Source organism: Furipterus horrens, unplaced genomic scaffold, assembly GCF_987537825.1.
Source record: "Furipterus horrens unplaced genomic scaffold, mFurHor1.1.pri manual_scaffold_1, whole genome shotgun sequence".
NCBI classification, from domain to species: Eukaryota; Metazoa; Chordata; class Mammalia; order Chiroptera; family Furipteridae; genus Furipterus; species Furipterus horrens.
This window is the reverse complement of record NW_028327171.1, coordinates 110,158,323-110,183,670: the sequence shown is the minus strand read 5'-3', so window position 1 is coordinate 110,183,670 and position 25,348 is coordinate 110,158,323. Positions and strand designations below refer to the sequence as shown.

Genomic DNA, 25,348 nt, shown 5'->3' with positions numbered 1-25,348 from the left:
TTACTTAGCATAGTATTTTCAAGGTTTACTCATAGTGTATTAATATTTCATTTCTTTTTATTGCTGAATAATGTTCCATCATATAAGTATGCCATATTTTATTATTTATCAGTTGATAGACATTTGTGTTTTCATTCTTTGGCTATTTTGAATAATGTTCCTCTGAACACTTACAAGTTTTTATATGAGTTTATGTTTTCATTCCTCTTTGGTAAATACCTAAGAATGGAATTGCTAGGTTGCCTTGTAACTCAATGTTCAACCTTTTGAGGAACTGCCAGGCTGTTTTCCAAAGAAGTGGTTACACTATTTTACATTGCTACCAACATGCATGAGGGTTTTAAATGTCTCCACACCCTCATCAGCACTTGTTATTATCTGTCATTTGATTTAGCCTCCCAAATGCTTCCGAAGTGGTGTGTCTCACTGTGGGTTAGATAATTTTTGTCATAACCTAGGATCTGGTGATCTTGCTAAAATTTACTTACTACTTTTTATAATTTGTAGATTCCTTAGGGTTTTCTATGTAAGCAATTATGTCATTCTACAAATTCACTGACAATCTTTAAACCTTTTCTTCTTTATTATAATGGCTAGGACCTTCAATGCAATGCTGAATAGAAGTGGTGAGAACATGTATGCCATTGAGTATGATGTTAGTAGTAGGTTTGTAGGAGATTCTCTGTCAGATTTAGGGAATTCCTTTCTATTCATCATTTGCTGAGAATTTTTATCATGAGTGGGTATTGGATTTTGTCAAATGCTATTTTTTTTGGTATCAACATAAAAATCTGTGGAATTGAAGATATGAAGTATAGACAGAAATTGGACCAAATTTATTTTGCTTATCTTTATTTTTGTTGTTAATCAAAAACTAGATTTTGATTTGATTTGATTTTGAATTCATTTTAGAAATTCAAGAAAATGTATTTGAAAATATTCACAAGACTAACCAACTGCTTTTATCAGAGGCATTGCTGGAGTTGGTGGCAGTGTTTGCAGAGACTAAAAGTAAATAAGATAGAGAAATCTTTGTGTGTATGACATGTAGGCATTATAGTATATGTTTTTTTATGTAGTGTAGAAGTCTGAGTCAGACTTCCTGGTTTAAATTTTGGAGCTGTGCAAGTAGGCAAGTTGACTGACTTCTCTAAGCATCACTAAATTAATCTGTTTTGAATGGTTTTTGTTAGAATTAGAATTCATACAAATAAATTTCAGGAAATGCTAGCTAATCTTACTTTGAATTACCATTATGATCACATTGTTCCAAAATAAATATGGCTTACAGTCAAGTTGTTAATTTTTGTTTTGTTTTGTTTTCTCTAGACAGGAATGACTTTGAATGAGCGATTTGGGATCCTGAAGGAACAAAGAGCCACTCTCACATTCAACAAAGGCGGAAGCCGCTTTGTAACTGTGGGATAGAACTCATGTTAAAGGGACTTTTGAGTGATGACTCTGTTAAAAAAGTTGAATTGCTTGAAGAGTTAATCACAGGAATTCAAGAAACTTTATTTCACAATATTCACAAGGCTAAATACTCTTAGTTTTATTTTTGATTTTTTTTTAACATGTATAAATAATGCCCTGAAAGAATAACAGGGAGTATGCCTATCTGTTCTTAAAGATTTCTTGGTTGACCCAGACAGAATAATTCTCTATTTGATCTTTTTGGTTTCTCATACAGCAGAAAGAAGACAGAAAGACAGAATTTGATTATTTTTATGATAGTGGTATTTAGGATCTCATCTCCTCTGCCCGATTTTTATACTTTGCCATGGTAAATATTGGTCTTCAGAAATATGAGTAGGCCTCTTTGTTGCTGTCACTTATCCTTTAATAGTGTTGATGTAATAAGTGCAGTTGACTTTTCTTCATTAGTGATATTGAAAAAGCTAGAATGGCACTTTTGGGTTTTAAGATTTGTGGCAGTATCTAGACTGAAACTTGGCTCATTTTTCAGATAGTGTTAGGTTAATGCTCCAGAGTTATAAATCTTTAAAGTTGAAATTTTAACAAGAAACGTGACTCTAGGCATTAGTCTCAGTTTAAAAATGTTGCTGTTTGAGGGCTATAAATGAGTGTTTACAAAGTTATCTAATAGAGGCTTGAAGGAGAAAGTCCAATGTAAAAATCTGACAATTTGTGTAAGTAAATGAAGAAAGCATGAGAGGAAGTAGCAGGTTCAAGACAGGTTACTGAGGTGAAAAACTTTAAAACCCTGGTCATTGTCTTGAGTCTAGTGTTCACAAGAATTCTTCATGTGATATTCAGAGAAATTGTAATTACTAAAATGGATTGAGTCCCATAGATAGTTTGATAGTAAAATTAATAGCCATAAAGTCCTATGCTCTTCTTATTTGAAAAGTTAAACTTTGTAGGCATTTAGGCTTGTTCAATTAAACAGTATACAGCTCCAAAAACAAAAATATACTTGAATATGTCACAAAGAAAAAAAAAATGCAAAATGATAATAGAGTTATATTGTAACCCTTTTTTATACTTTTCACTCTGACTATTTGTATAAAGTTGAGGCATTTATGGTGAGAAAAAGATTACTTCTGTCCACATTCTGGAGGGGGTAGGAAGAGTTAGTCAGTTGTGCCAAGCTAGTGCTAAGAGTCCTCAGATGGTTGTATAGTACAGGTTACGGTATAATGCCAAAATGCAGCAAATATCCATTTACAAGTTTGGTCATTTTGAAGCTTAACCTTTTGGTTTGCTATAATGTTAAAGCCTCTAAGTAGGTGTTAACTTCCTTGGAGTGGATTATTAACATTGATTTCTCTTTTTGGAAAAAGACGACATTAAGTTATGGCTCCTGTCTGTCTTGCATTGTATACTAGAGTTTATTATTATCTCCCATGCTCCTTGGGTTACTTGGTTTACTCTAGCCACAGAAAGCTATCAAAAAACAGTTTCATGCTTCTACCAAAGAATTAAATCTGATCCTTAATGTCTGGTATTTTCCAGTAAATCTACTGATGTGGGATTATTGGAAGCCAGTCACACAATTTGAAAATAAACTTTAGTCTCTCCTTAGGCCAAGGCCTCACTCATTGCAAAACATTTTTGCAAGTACAAATGCTTAGGGTTGATCCATGAACAATACATTTTATACCGGTTTAGAATTACTGGTAGTTTATTTTAAAGCAGAGGAAAAACAGCTGAGCGTGAGTTTACTGTCTTTAGAACAGTTTGTGAAAATATGGTATAAAGATGTTTTCATTTTCTTGTTATTTTAAATATTATACAGAACTATTATTAACGCATTTTTTTTGAAAACCTTAAAATTGCCCCGATATTGACATTAAGTACATCGAGCAACAAGTGTTTTTGATATATTAAACTTTTGCTCTTCATGCATCTGTAATTTCATTTTCTTTCTAAATATAAAATTTTGCTTTTGTTACAACTAAATTTAAATTTTTCAGTGCAAATGTATTATATATAAACAAAAGAATATGCTTTGTTGAAGGAAAATTTTCTTTCTTGGAATGTGGTTGTAGTCATCCCTTTTCAGTTCTTAAAATTTTTTTTTTTTAAAAACAAGATGTAATTTAAAACTTCCTTTGCATCAAGGTGTATGCAAAACATTGATGCAGTGCATCACAAAATGAAAGTTTATATTTAGTGAGGAGAAGCTTTACACTATACTTTTTGGTGTTTTTTGGAAAAGTTACATTTAGATCTATTCTGAAGCTGTTCATTTTTAACAAATAAAATGTTACAGGTCTCACATGATTTATTCTTAGCTGTAAAGATTGAGTTGTGGTTTTTAGATTGTTTTATGTAACAAAAAACGTAGTGATTATAATTCTTAGATTTGAAAAGCTACCTACAAATTAAATTGGTAAATCAATCTAAACTGGTATTGAATCCCGGTAACTGCATTTTAATCATTTCATTCACATCCCCAACGGGAAGTAGCCAGGAGGAGTTAAAATAGAAAATCAAATTTACTTAGAATGCAGAATGCTAGACTAGATGAGCCTATAGAGATCAACCCCTCTCTTTACATGTTAATTAAGTGAGATCCAGCCTTTCAAGATGTGTGTGCAGAGACACTTTTTGAGGTTATATCTTTTCTTCTGTGAATTGAACACCCACAGAAATTAGGGGAATGGCTGTGAGGCTTGTCAGTTATCTAAGAAATGATAATGCTTTAGCATTTGTAGTATGGTAAGTAAATCCACCAGTGATGATTATGAGAGATCATTATTTTGATATTCAAGTTATGTAGATAGACCTATTAGAAAAGACTGGTGTTTCCTAATCAGACTATGTATTTCTTTTCTAGTAGGCATAAACTTTACTGCATTTTTTTTACAAAAGGAAATTTATTTCAAAAGCATAAGGGGACATTTATTTACTTTTGTACAAAGTGATAAACAGGTGTCTTGCAAAAACAAATCATGACATGAAGTTTTCCATTCAAATTTTTGAAGCAAAAATAACCTAAATTGTGCACTCTAGCCTTAGGAAAGGGAAGGGGAACAATGAGGAGTTAAAAGGAAGAAACACAAGTCAACTCAATATCAAACTTGAAGTAGAGTCAATTCTGCTTAGCTTTGAGTTTACAAATACTCTTAAAAAAAGAAAAAGGAGAAGTTACACTTAACGTTCAAATTTATTTAACTATAATCCCAATATAGTTCCTGAACTTGAAATGGCTTTAGGCTACTGGCTGATCTGCCTTTGAGGTCCAGACTACCTGGTCAGTTTTCAAATTGCAATTGTATGCTTCTATGTTTAGATTCCAAGGGAGCTTAGGTTCAGCTCATTGTCTTTTGGAATGTTTAGATTATTCCCACCACTCCATAGCCAAGCTGACCAACTTCTTTTGCTCACTTGTATAATTCTGGTCTTCAAAAAAATATTTTTCCTATAAATGTGCAGTAATTCTAACACAGGGGTTTTGCTTTTTCCCCAATGTAAAGATAACAGTCATGAGGACACCAGCATTGGAATCACAAACTGTTCCTCAAACAATATGTCAAACTACTAGAAAATGCCATTCAGGCATTGAATTTGAATAGGAAACTTGGGGCAGGAAGATTAACTGTGGGACAAAAACATATAAAACATTCAAATACAGAACAAAGGGCCTATACTACTAAAAAATGTCCATGACATTAAATACTCCACAACCCCCCCACCCCATCTGTTGTTTTAACCTAAAGATTCTACTGGCTAACTTACACAATTTTTATTAATAACCTGAGAAGTTAAGTCTTCGAAGTGGCAAAAGCAAACAGAGCATCCCTTATTATTGGTACAGCATACCACAATTTTACACTAATCATAAAATACTTCGGAGTATGAAGAAAATAGGGTTCATTGCCCAATACTTATTTTTTGTTAGAATATCTTGCTATCAATAGCTTTATAATTCACACAACATACACGGTGTCAGGGTAATTTTTGTTCTGTTTAGTTCTATTTACTATAAGGAAAGAAAAGAGGAAAAAAGTAGCTGACTTTGCATTAAAGAGAATACCATACATTATGAATGCAGGCAGTGATAAGGCAGAAGATGATTTCTTCATTTCTGATCAGTATACCTTTGAACTTTCATCAGAATTACATGATTTTTTTTGCCACTGCTAAAAAGAAACGTGGTTTGAGCTTCCCTTTAAAGAGAATTCTTTTTACATGGATCAATTTGGAGAGTGTCCCTTTTTAAAACTGATACCAATAAGCCCAAGCATTTACAACAAGAAATTTGAACTATGGTGGACCATTAATAGGGATTGAGCAATTTCTGTATAAATTGTTGACTTCTAATGTCTCTTTTTATTCCCTGCTTTTACAGTTTACTATCTGAAATCTTTTCAACATAAAGTTTGATAAAATAAGGAAATGTGGTACCATTCTGGAACTGAAATTCCTTGTTTTTAATGTCTTCAGATGAAGTTTACAGATTTTTAAAGATTAATAGAAAACTATTTCGTTAGTGTGTATGTGTTTAATTTATACGTCCATTTTTCCCTGGTGAGAAGAAGTCACATTGTCTAAATTTCCTTGTATAAGGCTTTAAAAAGTCAGTTGTTAGTGCTTCTTATTAAAGGAGTCAGAAAGGGAAGGACCAAGCACTGACTATATTCAACAAGTCAGTTTCTGTACTTTACATTTGAAGAGAACGGGATTGACTGAGATTTTAACATCCTGCTTTGAGTTTATAAAAACTCCTTAAAGGAGTGACCATAATACATTCTAGTGAGTAGAGAGGGGGAGAGGCTTTATTTCTGCATGATGTAGAGAGATGGAGAGCTGAAGAGAGCTATTAAGATTTGAGTGAAACTTTTGTTCCTAACTTTCAGCCTATAAAACAGGAAGAAGCCGGACATTGTCTATATCTGTTTCTCACATTCAATAACCCACTGCCTGTTTTTCAACTGCTTCCAGACCACAGAGCAGTAGTGAAATAAATTATTGATCCCTGTAAGCCTTTTGCTCAGCCGTTTTTGCAACTGTTTGTTTCTAATCAGTTTTATTCATCACTAGACTCTGGTGAACTTCCCATAATAACTCTTTCTTATATTTCGTTCTTGCAAAATGATCTTGTCACTTGTTTTATGGAGAATACTGAAGGAATAGAAAGAAAATTCCCTCATATTCTACCTTTTCTTTGTAAATGAAACCTTAAGTCCTTCAAAGTCTCAAAAGTAATTCCTTGATCTATTTTCCAGCTTTCTTTACCTAGGACTTGTTCTAGTATAATGGTATATATAGCCCCTTCATTTTCTTCTTATCACAAACCATTCTTTTGACCTTCAAATATTTACATACTTATTCTGTTCTCAAAAATTATGATTTAGCCCTGGCTCAGTGGATTGAGTGCCGACCTGCAAACCAAAGGGTTGCCAATCTGATGCAGTCAGGGCACATGCCTGGGTTGAGAGCCAGGTCCCCAGTTGGGGTCATGTGAGAGGCAACTACACATTGATGTTTCTCGCCCTCTTCCTCCTTCTCTAAAAAAAATAAAAATAAAAATAAATTAAAAAATTGTAATTAAGAAAAAAAGTTTATGTATTTTTAGAGAAAGGGGAATGATGGGAGAAACCTGCAACCTTTTGCCTGTGGAATGCCACTTAACCAACTGAGTCACACTGCTCAGGGCTATAATTTTTTTTTCTTTCCTTCCAACCTTCTTTGCTATATTTGTACATAACGTCTACTTTGTTAGTACATAACCCATCTTCTGTCTCTGCTTTTTCCTACTATTTTTTAACTTATTAATATACTCAACCCTGGGTTAGGGAAGATAATAGAATTTAACATATTAAGCACCTTAAAATCTAGTTGAATGGGCAAAATAACATCAATCTATAAACTTGGCCAGAGATGCAGAGACCACAATTAGCATGGAATGTTGCAGTTATAATGAGATGTGCAGGTAGAAAGGAATGAGGTCATATTACAAAGGACTTGTCAGAAGACGTTAGTGCAAATGTGGAAAGTAATAGGTAATCAAATATAGATGACGTGATAGTGCATTTTAGAAAGATCTGGCAACTATTTCTATAGCATTTTAGCATGGAGTATATGATTATGCTTTTTGTCATTGTGGTTGAAACACTGCATCTCTAAATATAAAATGAGGTCCTGCCAGGGGTGGGGCAGAAGGAAAGAAGGGGAATGAGTCTAGCTAAGGTACTAGTGTGAATGACCCATGGACATGGTCAACAGGGTGGGGAGTGAATGTGGGAGGGTGGGCGGGATGGGGGAAAAATGGGACAACTGTAATAGAAAAACAATTTAAAAATTAAAAAGTATAAAATGAAATGAGGTCCTGCTCTTAAATTGCTTAAACTCTTTCTAAGTAACAAAATTTTAGGAATACCAGAATAAAAACCAGTTCATGCATTGGATAAGTATTATTTGCCAGAAATAACAAATATCAGTATATCACTTACCATTGCAGTGACCCAAGCTCATAAAGATCACCAATCATTGAACATGCAACTTGTTGCTGAAGGACCTAACATGTAGTCTTGAGTTCATGGAACAACTTTGAGTAATCGTTACTAATCATCTTTGGCACTGAGGTTAAACATTTTTACAATCTCTTCCAATAAGGAGTTGGGTGGAAGTGCTAATCAAGGTTTCATTGAAGTTAGGCCTTGAATGATGAGTAGGATCTCTCCAACTTTACTTTTTATTCTTTTTCCTTTTTAACAAATTAGATGGTAAATAACATTTATTTGAACAATGTAGAGAAATTACCAAGACACAGATGCCCCCTCACCATTTGAGAGAAATGAAAACTCACAATGAGAGAAAACTGAAAACTTCAGTTAAATAAAGGAGCCTGCTCATGGAAAGCACACTGAGGTGTTTGGGGGAAATATTTCCATGTGTAACATTTCTAAAGAGGCTGTGGGTTCAGAATTTAACGGAGGGATTAACCATGCTCTTGGATGAGATACATCAGTGGATGAAATAGAACAGAATAAAATTTCCAGGACTGGCAGACCTCGCCCATGACAATTACAGAGGGGAGATGACTGTCTTATGCCTGGGTTATTTGGAACCTTTTTCAAGGAGGCATCACATCCTGCCTGCTGTGCATCTTGCCCATGTGTCTGAAGCCAGTTTTCTTAATTCTTTATCCTGCCTCAGCCAGAGCCAACAGAGCTGCTGGCTCCATCTAACCCCTCACTGCTCACTTTCTGTGTGGCTTGACCTAGAGACTGATGGGCTTTTCCCTGGTGTGCATTGCAGCAATATGGGTGTTGAGTGCCCCATGTATGTGAAGCTTCTTCTCACACTCATCACAAGAAAAAGACCTCTCCCCTCTGTGATGGTCAGATGGGTCTTCAAACTTTTCTGGAGGAAGCCTTTGCCGCATTCGGGACACCTGAAGGGCTTCTGGCCACTGTGTGTGTAAATGGACCTTCAAACTTCACCTAATGCAATAGCTCTTGTCACACCGGACACTGGAAGGGCTTCCCACCACTGAACACAAGTGTGTTCTGTGAGCCTGTTCTGAGTGAAACTTTTGCCACACTTAACACAAGAGAATGGTTTTTAGCCACTGTGCTGGAGCAGGTGGCATTTCAAATTTCCTTTGAGATGGAAACCCTTATCGCACTCAGGACACTTGGAAGGGCTTTTCTTCACTGGATTCTAGCATGCCAGGTGAGCTAAGACTGGAGTACAGGCCTTACTGCACTCGCTACATGCGAAAGGCTTCTTGCCCTGTGTACCAGCTGGTGGAACCTCATGGAGGCCTTCCAGAAGAAGCTCTTGTCACACTCAGGCCACTGGAAAGGCTCCATCCCACCGTGGAGCCACTTGTGCTCAGTGAGCTGAGTGTCGGTGGAAGCTCTGACTGCACTCTGCACAGAAGAATGGCCTTTCCTTGGGCGTTGAGGTGCTCGGTGAGCCTCGACTGCTGAGGAAAGGTCTTTTTGCACTTGGCGCAAGAGAATTACTTTCGCTTGTGGACTCTGCTCTGGCAGGTGAGCTTGAAGAGCCAGGGAAACCTTTTGCACTGGAGAGTGGCATCTCCTCACTATGGAGACGTGGGAGGGCCTTCATGGCGTTCTTACTGGAGAAGGCCCTCCCACACTCGGGACCCTGGAAGGATTTCTTTTTGATGTGCTGAAACATGGGCTTTTAGGACTCTCTTTCAGTGGAACCCTTTCTTACACTCTGGACACTATGAACTCTGACGTGCTCAGTGAGATGAGCTCGCGGGGAGAATGTCCTATCACCTTTGTCACAGGAAAATGGCTTCTCCCCACTCTGTACCCTGTGGTGAGCCTTCACGGCAGTCTTCCAGGAAAAGTTTCCATTGCACTCTGGACAACTGAAGGGTTTTCCCCACTGTGCTGTGAGGATGGGCCAGGTGGAAGCTTCGGCCACACTCAAGACACTGGAAAGCCTTCTCCCCCGTGTGCACCGTGACATGCTCAGTGAGCTTGGACTGCTGGCTGAAACCCTTGCCACACTCCGGGCAGGAAAAGGGTCTCTCCTCCCCTTTGAGCAAACACTGATGCTTCTTCAAAGTGGCTTTATACCGAAAGGCCTTGTCACAGTCAGGGCACTGGAAGGGCCACTGCCCTGTGTTAATGACCACCAGGTGAGCGACCAGGACGCATTTCACGTGGTAGCTCTTCTGGCACTCACCACATTGGAAACGCGTCTTCTCACACAGGCTCACCAGGGTCCACCAGAGGTCAGAGTTCTGGATTTGCTCTTGTACTTTGGATATTTATGGGGCTGGCTCTTGGAGTGGCTCCTTCTGTGCTTTACCCAGTCTCTTTTTAAGTGGAAGACCTTCCTGCAGACAAACTAGGAATAGAATGTCAGCCTGGTGGAACTTCCAGGTGACCTAGGACACCCATTGCCTTATGTCACGGATCATTCTTTTCCTCATGCGATGCTGTGACGTTATGGTTTGTATGCAGACTTTCTATTTCTTGGAGGTGTTGTAAGGCAGCTCTTTGACCTGATAAAATCATAGTTTCCTCCCCTGGTAAGGGAACACACGAACCCTGCGTTTGGAGACTATTTAAATGGCATTCCTCCTCTTTTGCCCTGAGAGTTCCTCAGTGACCCAAACATGGTGACTTTCCAGTATTCTTCAAGTCCTACTGCTCGTCAGTATAAGGGCTAGGTATCATTCTTGTTTTTTCTAAGCATCCCTAGTCTCTGATTAGTAGCATTCTCCCTTGTTCCATCCAGGTGATCAAATCTGGCTTGGAAAAAACACACCCCAGGGACTCCAGGGTCTCATAATTGTTCTTCATCACTTGTTGATACACTTTCTTCTGCCACTTCTCCAGGAGCTCCCACACTTGGTTTGTAAAATACAAGGCCATGTCATCAAATGTCATGGTTATCCACCACCAGGTATAAGAGTGTCAGGTTGCTGGAGATCAGAGTATTGTTGAGATACACTTTTCTGGATAGGCGGTTGTGAGTACCACTCCTCTGTAAAGGAAGAGTTGGGGTATTCTTCCCCCACCCCCGCCAACCTTGTGCCTAGGGTAGGGGCTTCAAGGAGTCCACTAGAGGGTTTGGTCTCGTGTCCTGGAGCTGGGGTTTGAAGTGAGGTGTGTCCAGCTCTGCAAGTGGAGAAGGGCCACACCACTCTTTGGAATCAGCAGGTGTTACCAGAGTAGCTGGGAATAAAAGGCACAGGAGGGTTTCCTGGGCCACACAAGGGATAGCCATTTTGGAGCAATGTCAAACTCTGGGCAAGAGGGATGGGATCATGGACCCAAACAGAGAGTCTGTGACATATATCCCAGAAAACCAGGAGAAAAATGCATTGCCAGGTCGTGGAGGTGGTTGGGGTGTTACCAGTGGTGGCTGCGGAGGAATCCCAAGGAAACCCCCCGAGTAATATCAAACACTTGCCAGTCCAGAGAAAACAAGTATATCTAACCACAGCACTCGGCTCTCTTAGTCTCTTTTTCTTCTCCTCCTCCTCTTCCTTCTCCCCACCTAAATGCTAGCAATAACTGCTAGGTGGGGAAAGGGAGACAAAGGACCATGTCCCAACTCTTCCGCTTCTAGGGAAGAACAGAAGTTGAAATCAATTTTGAAGTACTGATTATTACGTGGGACTGGACATTTTGATTACTGAATTTGGACTGCAACCTTGGGGCTTTCTTTATATTACCTAAGAATGATCATTAAAGTTACTTGGACAAGAGAAAAATTTCACCAAGAAAAGTTTAAAGGGACAGCATGAGAGGCAAATATGAAGTTGCTTTTCTTATTACCTCGTAAGGATTTGGAAAAAATGGATCACTCATATATAGCAGTAGGAATTAAAAAATGGTACAGCCACTCCAGAAAGCAGTTTTACAAATTCTTACCAAACTCAATGTACTTCCAACCTTACTTTCTTGAGATGATCTTTGGCCTGTGGCCCTGATGTTGTCCACATGTACCATTATAAATCATACCTGGGTTTGATTTATAATGGTACATGCTGATCCCCCCAATATGGAATATTGCTCCCACCTTCCAGCCTACCTCACTTAATCCAGATTTTATTCAAAACTTCATTCACTCATGACATAGACTCCTTTCCTCTGAATTCTGATAGATAATCCACACCACCCCTACTCAGGCCATTTTGTTGTCTTGTTCTCTAATTGTTCTATTTGTCTGGATTCTATAATTAGATTATAATTTCCTAGGAAAAGTATGTATCTGACAGCCTCTTCTATTTCCCGCAGTAAATATTTGATGATACATTGCTTGTTGGGGAAATTTACACAATGAAGCAGGAATGGCTTGAATGTGAGAAAAAAAGCCAAAAATATGCTAAAGACTGCAATATAAGCAAAGTCTAATTGGTTTAAAATGTATTTTCCATTTTTTTGAAACTAATTAGTTTCTTTTCTTGCCTTTTTTTACAACCATCTTCTTCAGTTCCACCTTTAATTCCCACATTTAGATTATGGTCAGATCATTTTCTCCTCAATTTTGTTTCCAGACCGTAATTTTAGACTTTAATGCCATTTCTCCTGGCTAAAATTTTGCCTAAAGGACAAGTACTATTAAGGCGCTCTATAAAGAACTACTTTATAGAAGTGAGGGATGGCCTACAATATATTTGTGTAATCCTTTCTATGAGAGTGGAGTTGGGGATCCAGCCTAGTTTTTATTTTTCCCTCAGGCAATAATAGTGAATACATTCACAAATCTCCATTTGGATCATTTGGCTTACAGAATGACAGAAGTTGGGAAGTGTTTTTTATCTCATCCCAGCCTCCTCTCACTGCCAAAGTCTCTGGCAGCAAGTGTTAAGAAGCCTTAAATTAATGCTTAATCTAATCCTCCAGTACTTAGGGAAGAAGGCAAAGAAGTTTGGTGAGGAGTGTTGTCTGAAGGATATTTTTGCAAGGGCATTTGTAAAATGCTTTTGGGTCCTAAATTAGCAGTGGCTGCTCCAGATTTATGCTTTATTTTCCCTTGAAAACTTGGTGGGCGGAGGCAAGCGCCTGGATGCGAGAAGGGCCACGGCAGCCCTATCCATCAAAGGAACGGTCCGGTCCGGGGTCTTGAGTTTCTTTCCCCGCCCACCCATCAGGTCTGGTGGCGCATGCGCGGAACCGGCAGCTCCGGTAGTTGTCGTCTGGGAAATGGCTGCCGCGGGCTTGGTCGCTGTGGCCACAGCTGCAGAATATTCTGGCCCAGTCGCCTCGGGAGGTAACCTCTCGGGAGTTAACTGCGGCCCAGGCTCTGGGGCAGGCCCGGGTCCTGGCCCGGGATCGTGGAGCCGCTCCATCGATCGAGCGCTGGAGGAGGCGGCGGTAACCGGGGTGCTGAGCCTGAGCGGCCGGAAACTGAGGGAGTTTCCCCGAGGAGCGGCCAACCACGACCTGACGGACACCACCCGGGCGGGTGAGCGGGACTGGGGACATCCCTGCCGACGGGAGGCCCTGTGTGCGGCAGGAGGCCGCGCAAGCCAGTGGGGGCCTCGTGGGTAGTTAACAGCACTGGTCGCATAGTTCCTGGTCAGGACCCGGGTAACGGGAGAAGGCGACGGCCGGGACCCACCCGCCCCCACGGGCCTATGTCCCAGACCCCGAGCCTGGAGCGAGGTGGACTGCTGCATCTCTTGGGAAAGACAGTAGGGGACTGATGGGTTGTGTTTTCCTCTCCTAGAAAATTAACTTAAGTCGCTGCTGACAAAGACCCGTGCCCCGCCCGGATTTCTGCTAAGATTGGGGTTTGTAGCGCGCTCTTAATTAGACTGAGGAGCCTTGGTCGCTGCATATCGGGAGTTGTTTTTAATGTGAACCGGAGCGCTGTACCTTTACTTTCGCCACCTTCATCTAGTTGACTTATCAGATGATCTTGTTAAAATAACTAGAGCCTTCCTTCAGACTTCCATTTACTCATGCCCCCTCTCTCCTCATCTCCCCCCCCCCAAAAAAAAGGTAGAAGAAAACTTCGAAATATGTATAGGTTGCCTACCATATCTGTATTTAAAGAAGTATTTTGCATAATACATAGTTTTGAACACAGGAAAGGGAATAAGGAATTAGGTTTTCGTTGTATAGAGCTGTTATAGAGAGCAATGTCTGTTGCCTGAGGTGTTCACCATAATGTTTCTCTTGTGTTTGAAATATAGCTCCTCAGGGAGTAGATTAAAAACTGAGTCTGTTCATGTTTTGCGCAAATACAAAGAAAAAAAGCCCTTACGCAAGTTTATATAGTATGATGTGATTAAATATTTTAACTTTTATATAGTGTTTTTGCAACCAACGAATGTGTAGTACTTACTATACCATTTTATTTATTTTAAAATCTTCAATTTATCACCTTCCTATGTTTGTGCACTCATTAAAGATAAGTAGTACATATGATTCACTCTTGTTAGAAAAATAAAGTGTTAAACTATGTCAGGAGTCTTCTTTCCTCTAGTGTAAAATGGGAGAAATTAAGTGCCTGTTTATTTAATCTAATCACTTTTTGGAAACAATTATAATGAATATAGTTTATATTTTTTACTGAATGACATTAAAGTTAAACTTTATTGCTAAGGTAAATATGAACAGTCACTTGCGTTTTGCATGTGTTTTGATAGGTAACATCTAAAATTGTCATTTATACCCCATATTTTCTGATTCTGTTCAGGAAATGACTATATTCAGGGGATAGCACAGCAGTTTCATATTGGTGTGACTCATTTCATATCACTACATCAGCCTAAAGCTAAAGAACAAGTTGATTACAGGAGTTTATCTAGCACACTATATTACTTGCTATTAAATAGTTGTAAGACCAAAGTGTTTTGCCTTTAAGAAATATTTTATTAACTAACAAAACCCACGTGCATTTATGAAGACTAATAAATAATCCCAATACAATTTTCTTGTGCTCTGAATTTTGAATTTGTCATCCATATTTATTTTATTATTTTAATAATTTATATGTAAGCCACATTTTTGGTTGGTTGACATTTCATCTGGTTGAAAAGTGTAAAAAATGGAAAAAAGACTAAAAGGTATTTTGTAACCTACATACTAAATTCATTTTAATGTTAGAAATATCACTTATTTTTTTTAAGTATATTTTATTGATTATGCTGTTACAGTTTTCCCAATCTTTCCCTGGTTGCCACCCTCCACCCGGTACGCCCCCTTCCCTCCAGCAATCTCTCCCCTTAATTCATGTCCATGGGTCGTGCGTGTAAGTTCTTTGGCTTCTCCCCTTCCTATACTATTCTTTTTTAAAAAAAATTATTTATTTGTTTGTTTATTTGTTTTTAGAGAGAGGGGAAAGGAGAAAGAGCGGGAGAGAAACATCACTGTGTGGTTGCCTCTCACTCGTGCCCCCAACTGGGGGCCTGACGTGCAACCTAGTCATGTGCCCTGACTGGGATTCTAACCAGCGACACTTGGTTTGCAGGCTGATGCTCAATCCACTGAACCACAGCAGTCAGGGCCCTATACTATTCTTAACATCCCCCTATTTTATTCCTACTGATTATGCTTCTTTTTTTTTTAAGTATTTTATTGATTATGTTGTTACAGTAGTTCCAATTTTTTTTCCCCTTTGCTCCCCTCTGCTCAGTATCTCCCTTCCCTCCAGCAGTACCACCCCCCTTTAGTTCATGTCCATGGGTCATGCATATAAATTCTTCGATTATGCTTCTTAATTCCTGCACCATTTCCTCCATTTTCCCCTCCCTGCTGATAACCCTCCAAATGATCTCCATACCTATGATTCTGTTCCTGTTCTTGTTGTTTGCTTAGTTTGTTTTTGTGTTTTAGAGTTGTTCATACTTGTGAATTTGTTGTCATTTTAGTGTTCGTAGTTTTGTTCGTCGTCTTTTTCTTAAATAAGTCCCTTTAACATTTCGTGTAATAATGGCTTGGTGATGATGAACTCCGTTAGCTTTATGTTGTCTGGGACGCACTTTATATGCCTTTCCATTCTAAATGATAGCTTTGCTGGATAAATAATCTTGGTTGTAGGTCCTTGATTTTCATCACTTGGAATACTTCTTGCCCGCCCCTTATTGCCTGAAGAGTTTTTCTTTTGAGAAATTAGCTAATTGTCTTATGGGAACCCCTTTATAGGTAACTCTCTTCTTTTCTCTTGCTGCTTTTAAGATTCTCTCTTCATCTTTAATTTTTGGCATTTTAATCATGATGTGTCTTGTTGTGGTCCTTTTTGGGTCCAACTTGTTTGGAACTCTTTGTGCTTCCTGGATTTGTATGTCTTTTTCCTTCACCAAATTAGGAACGTTTTCTTTCATTATTTTTTCAAATAACTTTTCAATTTCTTTCTCTTCCTCTTCTCCTTCTGGCATCCCTGTGATTCGGATGTTGGTGTTTAAAGTAGTTTCAGAGGTTCCTAAGCCTCTCCTTGTTTTTTGCATTGTTGTTTCTCACTTTGTTCTGGTTGAATGTTTATTTCTTCCTCTTGTTCCAAATTGTTGATTTGAATCCCGGCTTCCTTCCATTTACTGTTGGTTCCCTATATCTTTTTCTTTATTTCACTTTGTGCAACCTTCATTTCTTCCATTATTTTATTATTATTATTTTTGCTGTACTGTATGAGTTCTCTGACCATCCTTATCATAGTGTTCTGAATTTTGCATCTGATAGGTTGGCTATATCCATTTAGTTTAGGTTCCCCCCCTCCCCTGTGGTTTTGTTCTGTTCTTTCATTTGGGCCATATTTCTTTGCTTCCTCAATTTAGCAGCCTTCTTGTGTTTGTTTCTGTTTATTAGATCCAGCTACTTTTACTCCCTATCTCAGCAGCGTGGCCTATTATATAGCAGAGGCACCTGTAAATTGTGTGCGGTGGAGCCTTAAGTAATTGCCAGAGCATTGCTACCCACTTCACCACTTTGTGGCTCTGTTTGTGGTGGGGGCTTAGTGAGGGGACAATGCTGCTGCCGGCTTCTGGCAATTTGCCCAGCTCTTGCCTTGTTTGCAGTCACTTCACCCACTTTCCTTATGCGAATGCTGCCCTGTGGTTTGCTACGTTCTAAGACCACACTGGTCCTTTAAGGAGTGACTAAATCTGGCAGTTTTTTTCGCCACTTCTCCCTTTCCGCACACTGGTTTTTACAGCCATATGGTAATGGGGGTTTATATTCCAGATCTGGAACCCTGGGCTGTTTGGTCTGTCCTGAGGCTGGGATCACTTGCTCCAGGTATCCCTCTTGATTTTTATCCACCACACGTGAATGTGGGACAGTATGATCCACTGCCACTGCCTGTCAGAACCACACCGCCTCTCCACCTCGTCTCTGGGACTCCGTCCTTCCTACCCATCTGGATGAATGTGGCTTCTTTAAATCCTTGGTTGTTGGACTTCCATATAGCTCGATTTTCTGATGGATCTGGTTGTTACTTGTTTTTTGAGATTTGGTTGTTATTCTTTTCATGGTTGCGCGAGGAGGCGAAGTGTATCTACCTATGTCTCCATCTTGACCAGAAGTGAAATATCACTTATTAAGTGTAAGAAGTCTTTAGGCAGATCTTAGTAAGGACAAAAACACTGAGTTATCCTCTGAATCACTTAAAACAGGTAATCTGATGTGGATAACATCATTTATTGAGTTTTCACTGTTGGCTATGCAATGTGTTAGATGTTTTAAAATATACTGCCTTGTTAAATGTGTGACAACCAGTAGATTAAATATTATAATCCCCACTTTACATATGAGGAATTACTTAAAATTTCCAGTGAGAATTCATTCAGAGGAAGTCATATTACTAGTATTAGTGGTAAAATTTCAGCCTAGGTCCATCTAATTCTTTTCTCTTCACTGTACCACATAGCCTAGTCTCCTATGTACAGACAGTTGTTACTATTCTATTTTTACAGATAGTAGAACTGTTACCAGACAAAGGGGGGCTCGTTCATGTAGCCCCTTGGTGTAAGACCCAACAATTCGTGTTGAGAAAAACAGGTCTTTATTTATAATATTTCATCCTGAGGGGCACTGTAAGCACTTCAGCTCAGAGCCCTGTTCTTCCCTGAGACCCAGCACTTCCCTTGCTCCCTAAAAGACTATAAACCAAAACCAGACCCAGTAGTTCCCCATTCCTTATCTGTCAGCTCTCTCCTTCAGCATCTGGTGTATGATGTCATCAGCCTCTGTATAATGGTCCAAGAAAGCATGTGCAGTGTTATACTGGATCATGGTGAAGTCCAGGAAAGGCATAAGTCCTAAGAGAGTGTCCTCTCTATATGGCCCACGTTCCAAGAGTCCAGGTAGAGTCCAGGTCTGCTAGGTAGAGTCCTCAATGGCTTCCAAGTCATCTAGAGCAGGCACAATCAGAGCAGCAGCACTCCTGCTTTCCTACTAGCCCAGGCCGCATGGCCGGATCCTGGCTGCAGACCGCATAGCGACTTCTTTCTTTTCACCATGGACCAGCTTCACTACAAAACTGCCTTGCTGCTATATCATGGCTCTCTTCCTATACACCAGAACTCATGGTGGGCTGGTGTGGTCCCTCTGCAGTCTTTCAAACCGCATGGCGCAGTGCCCCAAAATGGCTGCTGCCTTTTGTTTTAAACCCTGACCGCAGCCTGTGATGCAGTCAGTGTGGTGACTGGTCTTGGCCGCTCGCAGAAGCTCACACAGGCCCTGTAAGCTTTTTCATCACCATTCTATGATCAAAGCCTCTCCCATCTCCTTGGTGCTGTGGAGTGACCATAGCCATTTACATAACTAAGAACCTAGCTACCAGCCACAATATGCAAAGTCCCACAAAAGCTGCACTATCCCCTTCCCCAGTCCCCAAAACCGTGGGCTGTGGGGTCTTTTGGGGAAAGCTGTTACAATCCAAGGTTTGGAGAGAGGAGATAATTTGCTCAAGGACCTGTAGCTAAATGCCAGGGCAGATGGTATTGGCCAGAATTTGAGCCTAGTTTGAGTTACTTCCAAAACCATAATCTACCTGGTATACCATGTACTTTTGTAACTGGAAAAGTTGGTGGTTGTGCTGCTTGTCACTACCAGAACCAGTAAGTAGAGACAAGGATTGAATCTTTATGGTCACTTTATTCAGTTGCTGGTGATCTAAGAAGATGGTGAGTTATATCCCCTCAAAAACAACCTTAACATCTTATCTCAAGCTGACCTTTTTATAAGGAGAAGAAAGGGTAGGTAAGGGGTTTGGAGAAAAGTTTTATAAGAGTTGCATCCCTTAGAGTTGCAGTTGGTTATTTTTCTAGTACTTCTTTATTTGTTGATCAACAATTCCTTATCTGTGTCATAGAAGTTTCCTCCCTGGAACATAGTGGCTCAGATACCTTCTCCATTGCTTGCAGATCCCCTGGGACAAAAGGGTTGAATTGCTTGCTGACCTTCTGGAGTCATGTGGTCGTGCATTCCAGTTCCTAGAATAATAGCTTTTCCACATGCATTAGTCACTTAAACTGATCAACTGTGACAGAAGCTATAATCTTTTAACTCTTGAGTTCCCCTATCACTTTGATGAAATCACACCCAATTTATGTTAGCTAAAATGTTTTGGGTAGACCCTATAGGACATTTAAAGTCAAGGAAATTATTTGAATGCTGCATATATCAAAGTTGCCACACATTTTGTTCTTTCATAATGTATAGAATGTATCTGGTAGAGCTGCTGTTCTTCAAGAGTTTAAATTCTAAGAAATAATACAGCACTGGCCTGGTAGTTCAGTTGGTTAGAGCTTCATCCTGATATGCCAAGTTTGCAGGCTTGATTCCTGGCTTGGACACATACAGGAAGCAACCAATGAATACATAAGTAAGTGGAATAGTAAATTGATGTGTATGTGTCTCTCCCTTTCTTCCTCTCTCTCTTAAAGAAAAGAAAATAAACAGTACATACTACCCATACTGTTTATAACTTGACATGGTTAGAATTTATCATGGGACATTTTTCTGGAGGTTTTCCTCTCTTGTTCATTTTAAAAGTAGAGCTTTAGGGGAAAATAAAAGGGAAATACTTATTTGGGAATGGGTGACTTGATTCAGTAGACAAGGAAAATCTTAGGAGAAATCACAGAAGACTTGGGGGCAGGAAGGATGTAGGTTGGTTTTGGGTAGACAGAAATGAGAAGGAAAGCCCATCCAGGCACTGGCGGACGTGCAGTTTTAAGAGTATAGGACACAGCCGTTAGTTATGCCGGTCCCTCTCATGCAAAATCCTTTCATCTGATAACAATACTGTACTCCAGTTTTCCTAGGGAACCACCCCTTTCAGTTACATAGATCCCACCCTGACACATGACTCAGGTATGGCTAATCTATGTTGTCTGTCCCTCTGGCCACAGTGATTGTTCAGAGAACGGTGTATTTTCCAGTTGGCCCATATGAGTGTTAATGATTAATTTTTTATTCAAGCTGTAGAGAAGAAGGCATGCTTTGAGCCCTGGGATTGCTGTGAGAATAGAACGTGATCCTGGAGCTTGCCAATAAATGGAAAGCAGAGCCAAAAGAAAGCAGAGTCAAGTTGGGAAGTCAAGTTTTAATGATAGTGTTTGAGCCTTTGGATCTGTATGAACCTTTGTATTAGTAGCCAGACCTTAAGCTAGTGCTCTCCTTTGACTTTCAGATTATGCAAGCTAATAAATTCCCTTTTCTGCTTAACCTGAGTAGCATTTTTGGATATAAAATAAGAGTCCTGACTAATATAGTGAGACTGCTCTTGTTAATGTAGTAAGGCCAGTTTGGACAGAATAAATGGTTGATTAGAGAATATAAGACCTACCATTTGCATATGAGGTAGCTAGATTGATGATAGGTTTGGAGCCAGTGAGGCTAGTCAACATTCATTCATTCAACATTTATTTACTGAGGGATTTTGGCAGGGCTAGATATACACAGATGACCAAGACACTTTCTGCTTTCAAAGACTTTAAGGGATTAGTGGAGGAATAAATAAATATATGTAAAGATTATACGAGTTGTCTAGTAATAGCAAAACTTATGTGTTAGGCTTTATGCTAGGTAATAACAGGGGAAACAAAAATAAGAGGTCCTACCCTTTAATCATAAAATCTAGTAATCTGGTTAGGTGGCTATGATAATAAACCTAAACTATCAGGGAATGAAAAACAGATAGTATTAGAAAATAAAAATATACAAATGCTGATTGGGTTTATTATTAAAAAAAAAAAGGTGAGTGAGCTGTTGGAACCTGGAGGACTAGGAAGTTGGTAATGCTACTGATAATAGTAGCTAACATTTACTGATCCATTAGCATATTTCCAATGTTGTACTAAGCTGTATATATAAAACATACACATACAACAACCATATGAGCTGTAAGTACTATTTTCAACCCCATTTTACACACAAAAAAAATGGAGACAAAGTTAACCTGATCAAGGTTTCTCAGCTAATACATGACAGAACTGGGATTCAGATTCAGGTACATCTGATCCTAAAACTTGTGTTTTTGATCACATGCCATACTGATGAAGAAGACTGGTACGCACACACATAATTTCTCTGGTTTGCTTTGTACTTTTAACAGGCTGGTAGCACATCTAGTTAATTTGTACAGCAAATAAACATTTAAATTTGAAGTTTTAAGAGTGAAGTTAAGGCTGCAGCATAAATTTGAGAGTCATAATGAAGAGTTTATGAGATGCTTGGAGAAACAATGTGGAGAGTGGAAAAGCTGGTCACAGACAACCATGGAGTACACCAGCATTTAAAGAGGCAAGAAGAATCAGCCTGAGGAAAAAGTTTCATAACTACGCCTGTACTATTGATAGAATTCTGAGAATCCTAAAACTGAAGGAACAATCGTAACTATCTTAAGTTATTTCACAAATGAGAAGCAGTCTCAAAGAGGTTAAGTGATGTGTTTAAGATTATATAGTGTGGTGTTGTTTCACAGAAGGCAAGTAAGAAATCTCTTCTAAATGGAAGACAGAAAGTAAGAAACCAAGGACTCAGCTTGGGGGAAAGCAGAGGGAGGAGACTAACATTGCACAAAAAAAGAAAAATGGAGATGTAGTGGGTGAGCCAAGGTAATGCAGTCCTATTGAAGCCATGAGAATTGAGACTGAATAAATGGATACTTATTTCCTAGGTAAAGAATGAGGATTGCTAAAAGATCCTTTAATTTTTCAAGGAGGCAGCTTGTAACCCATAAAATCATGGTTTTGTTAGTCTTTAACATATATACTGACTGGAGTGCCAGATTTCTTAAACAGAAATCTATTTTCCTTGGATCCTATTTAATGTATATTTTGTATCATCAAACACAGTATACGTACCATGAATTCCTCTAGAACAGTGCTGTCCAGTATAGTAGCTACTAGGTGGGTATTGAAATAAATTAAAATTTAAAAATTTGGTTCTTCAGTAGCACTGGCCACATGTGTGTCATTGGACAGATCATTAGACAGATTTTCTGTCTCATATTGGACAGCGTGGATCATAGAACCCTCTGTCATTTTAGAAAGTTATATTGGACAGTAATGGTGAGGCATACAGTCTTGAATAGAATTGCAATTTTTTTTATATTATTTTATAAAATAATACTTCTTTTGGCATTGTTTTTTGATATCCATGAATACAGTAAGCCACCAGGATGACTATAGCTGAAAACATTGTTAAATAATGGTTGAGAAGGCAAAGGCAAAGGGAGGAAGTGGCAGCAAATGGAGGCTTAATCATAATGAGAAGATCCATGCTAGTATCTTAGGGACAGGGGTGATACTTAAATTTTTTATTTTAGAAATAAAATCTTGTTAACAATGACTGCCATTTAAGCATGTCATCTTTGTTAATAGACTCATTGACTTGACATATTTACCATCCACTGATTATTATGTGTTCAAATTGGGAAGAATCTTTTAAGGGTCTTGGAAATGAGGAAAGAGTAGAAAACCACAAAACTAATTTTGATTAATCAGACTGGTTCAGTTTAGTAAAGTTTAAAAATTACTTTCTGATATTTAGTGTTATACATGCTTAATATTGTGTAGAAAGTTATAAAGATGATACTAAAGATCATTTAACATTCCACTTACCAGAGATAACTAGTTTGAAGTCTTCCAAATTTTTTTTCATGTATACACATCCTTACCTTTTTTAAATTGTAAAAATGGGATCACATAAAGGCTGTTTTATCATTTAATTATTTTTTTTTAACTACATGAGAGACAATGTCAGAAAATAGAGATTTGTAGCATCATTTTCAATAATTTACCCTATTGATGCACATTGGAATTTTCAACTTTCACTATTGCAGATGACACTGCTGAGAATGGTCTAGTATGTATGTCTTTCCAAACTTGTGTAATTATTTCTTTAGGATAAATTCCTAGAAATATAATTGATTATTTAAAAGGTATGCATAATTGTAATGAGTTTTTTTATTTTTCATTTTTATAGTTATATTTTATTGATTATGCTATTGCAGTTGTCCTGATTTTTCCATTTGTCCCCCTCCACCCAGCACCCCCCATTCCCTCAGGCAATCCCCCCATTGTTCATGTCCATGGGTCATGCATATAATACTCCATTTCCTATACTGTACTTTACATTTACATCTCCATGGCTATTCTGTAACTGCCTATTTGTACTTCTTAATCCCCTCCCTCACCTCTTCACCCAATCCCCTAAATCCCCCTCCCATCTGGCAGCCATCAAATGCTTGCTGTAACCATGACTCTGTCTCTGTTCTTGTTTGCTTAGTTGGTTTTTTTAGATTCAATTGTTGATAGGTATGTATTTTTGCCATTTTATTGTTCCTAGTTTTAATCTTCTTTTCTTTAAATAAGTCCTTTTAACATTGCATATAATAATGGTTTGGTGATATTGAACTCCTTTAGCTTTTTCTTGCCTGAGAAGTTCTTTATCTGCCCTTCAATTCTAAATGATAGCTTTGGTGGGTAGAACAATCTTGGCTGTAGGTCCCTACTTTTCATGACTTTGAATATTTCTTGCCAATCCCTTCTAGCCTGCAAAGTTTCTTTTGAGAAGTCAGCTGACGATCTTATGGGAACTCCCCTGTAGGTAACTAATTGCTTTTCTCTTGCTGCTTTTAAGATTCTCTCTTTATCTTTAACCTTTGGCATTTTAATGATGGTGTGTATTGGAGTGTGGCCCTTTGCATCCATCTTGTTTGGGACTCTCTGTGCTTCCTGAACTTGCATGTTTATTTCTTTCACCAGTATAGGGAAGTTTCTTTCATTATTTTTTCAAATAGATTTCCAGTTTCTTGCTTTCTCTTTTCTCCTTCTGGCACCCCTATGATGTGAATGTTGGAATGCTGGAAATTGTCCCAGAGGCTGCTTACACTATCCTCATTATTTGGATTCTTTTTTCTCATTTTTTCGATTGGCTGTGTTTTGCTTCCTTATGTTCCAAATCATTGATTTGATTCTTGGCTTCATCCATTCTACTGCTGTTTCCCTGTAAATTGTTCTTTATTTTAATTGGTGTATCCATCATTTCTGACTGGATCTTTTTTATGGGGTCCTCACTAAGTTCCTTGAGCATCCTTCTAACGTGTGTTTTGAACTCTGCATCTGACACGTTGCATACCTCCATTTCATTCAGATCTTTTTCTGTAGAGTTTTAATCTGTACTTTCATATGGGCCATGCTGCTCTGTTTCCTTATTTTGGCAGCCTCCCTGTGTTTGTTTCTATGTATTAGGTAGAGCTGCTTTGACTCCATGTCTTGGTAGCGTAGCTTAATGTAGTAAGTGTCTTCTAGGGTCCAGTGGCACAGCCCAGGCTGGGTACTTGAGGTGCACCCTTCATGTGGGCTGAGTACACCCTCCTCTTGTAGTTGAGTCTTGGTTGCTGTTGGCAGTTCAGCTGCAAGGACTGGCTGTGACCACTGACCACCACCCTCCACCCTCCATAGGGAATCAGCTCTGCAGGTGTAGGGAGTGATGCTCTGGTGTAATGTAGCTGTCCGGTTGGTGTGCTGGCCCTGGGGTTTCCTGGGTGGTGCAGGCCAAGGTCAGTGCCCACCTGTGTTTTGCTCAGGGCACCCTGCGTGAGCTATAAAGCAATCTGAGGTGGCTGCTACCTGTGCTGGGCTTGGAGATTCCCACATGAAGCCAAGCTGTGAACCTCAGCTGTCTGCTGGTAGTACTGGGCCTGGAGCTCACTGAGGCCAGCTATTGCTTGTTTGATAGGATTTAGGAAGTTGTGAAGCATAAACCAAAACCAGTGATTCATATGGAAAAGCAGCTTGGGTGGGCCCATAAGTTGAGTGGGGCAGAGTCTTGGGATCTCTAATGAGGATCAGTGTATTATCCAGGTTGAGGGAGTCTCAGATATGGCACCAGCTTGCTGGCTCTCTGGCTCTGTTGGGGGAGGGTTTAGAAAAGGGACAATGGCTCTGCTTGCCTTGACGCCAAACACTTCAGTTTCTGCC

General features: G+C 39.1%; 2 protein-coding genes and 1 pseudogene across 9 annotated transcripts in view; 2 read left to right on the top strand and 1 right to left on the bottom strand.

Moving 5' to 3' along the window:
- FYTTD1 (forty-two-three domain containing 1) overlaps positions 1-3,744 on the top strand; it is a 36,041-nt gene extending 32,297 nt beyond the window's left edge. The window contains exon 9 of the mRNA XM_090277952.1: positions 1,330-3,744. Coding sequence (XP_090134078.1) covers positions 1,330-1,428 — 99 coding nt within the window. The 3' untranslated portion in view covers positions 1,429-3,744. The remainder of the gene's footprint in view (positions 1-1,329) is intronic.
- A 4,948-nt stretch (positions 3,745-8,692) lies between these two features.
- Positions 8,693-10,856, bottom strand: ZNF425 (zinc finger protein 425; annotated as a pseudogene).
- A 2,207-nt stretch (positions 10,857-13,063) lies between these two features.
- Positions 13,064-25,348, top strand: part of LRCH3 (leucine rich repeats and calponin homology domain containing 3) — a 155,084-nt gene continuing 142,799 nt past the window's right edge. For 4 of the 8 annotated variants that reach the window (XM_090277889.1, XM_090277899.1, XM_090277907.1 and 1 more), the window contains exon 1: positions 13,065-13,377. In XM_090277889.1, coding sequence (XP_090134015.1) covers positions 13,116-13,377 — 262 coding nt within the window. In that variant the 5' untranslated portion in view covers positions 13,065-13,115. Of the gene's footprint in view, positions 13,378-25,348 lie in introns of all 8 variants that reach the window. The other 4 variants (XM_090277939.1, XM_090277923.1, XM_090277931.1 and 1 more) reach the window with 4 other exon arrangements.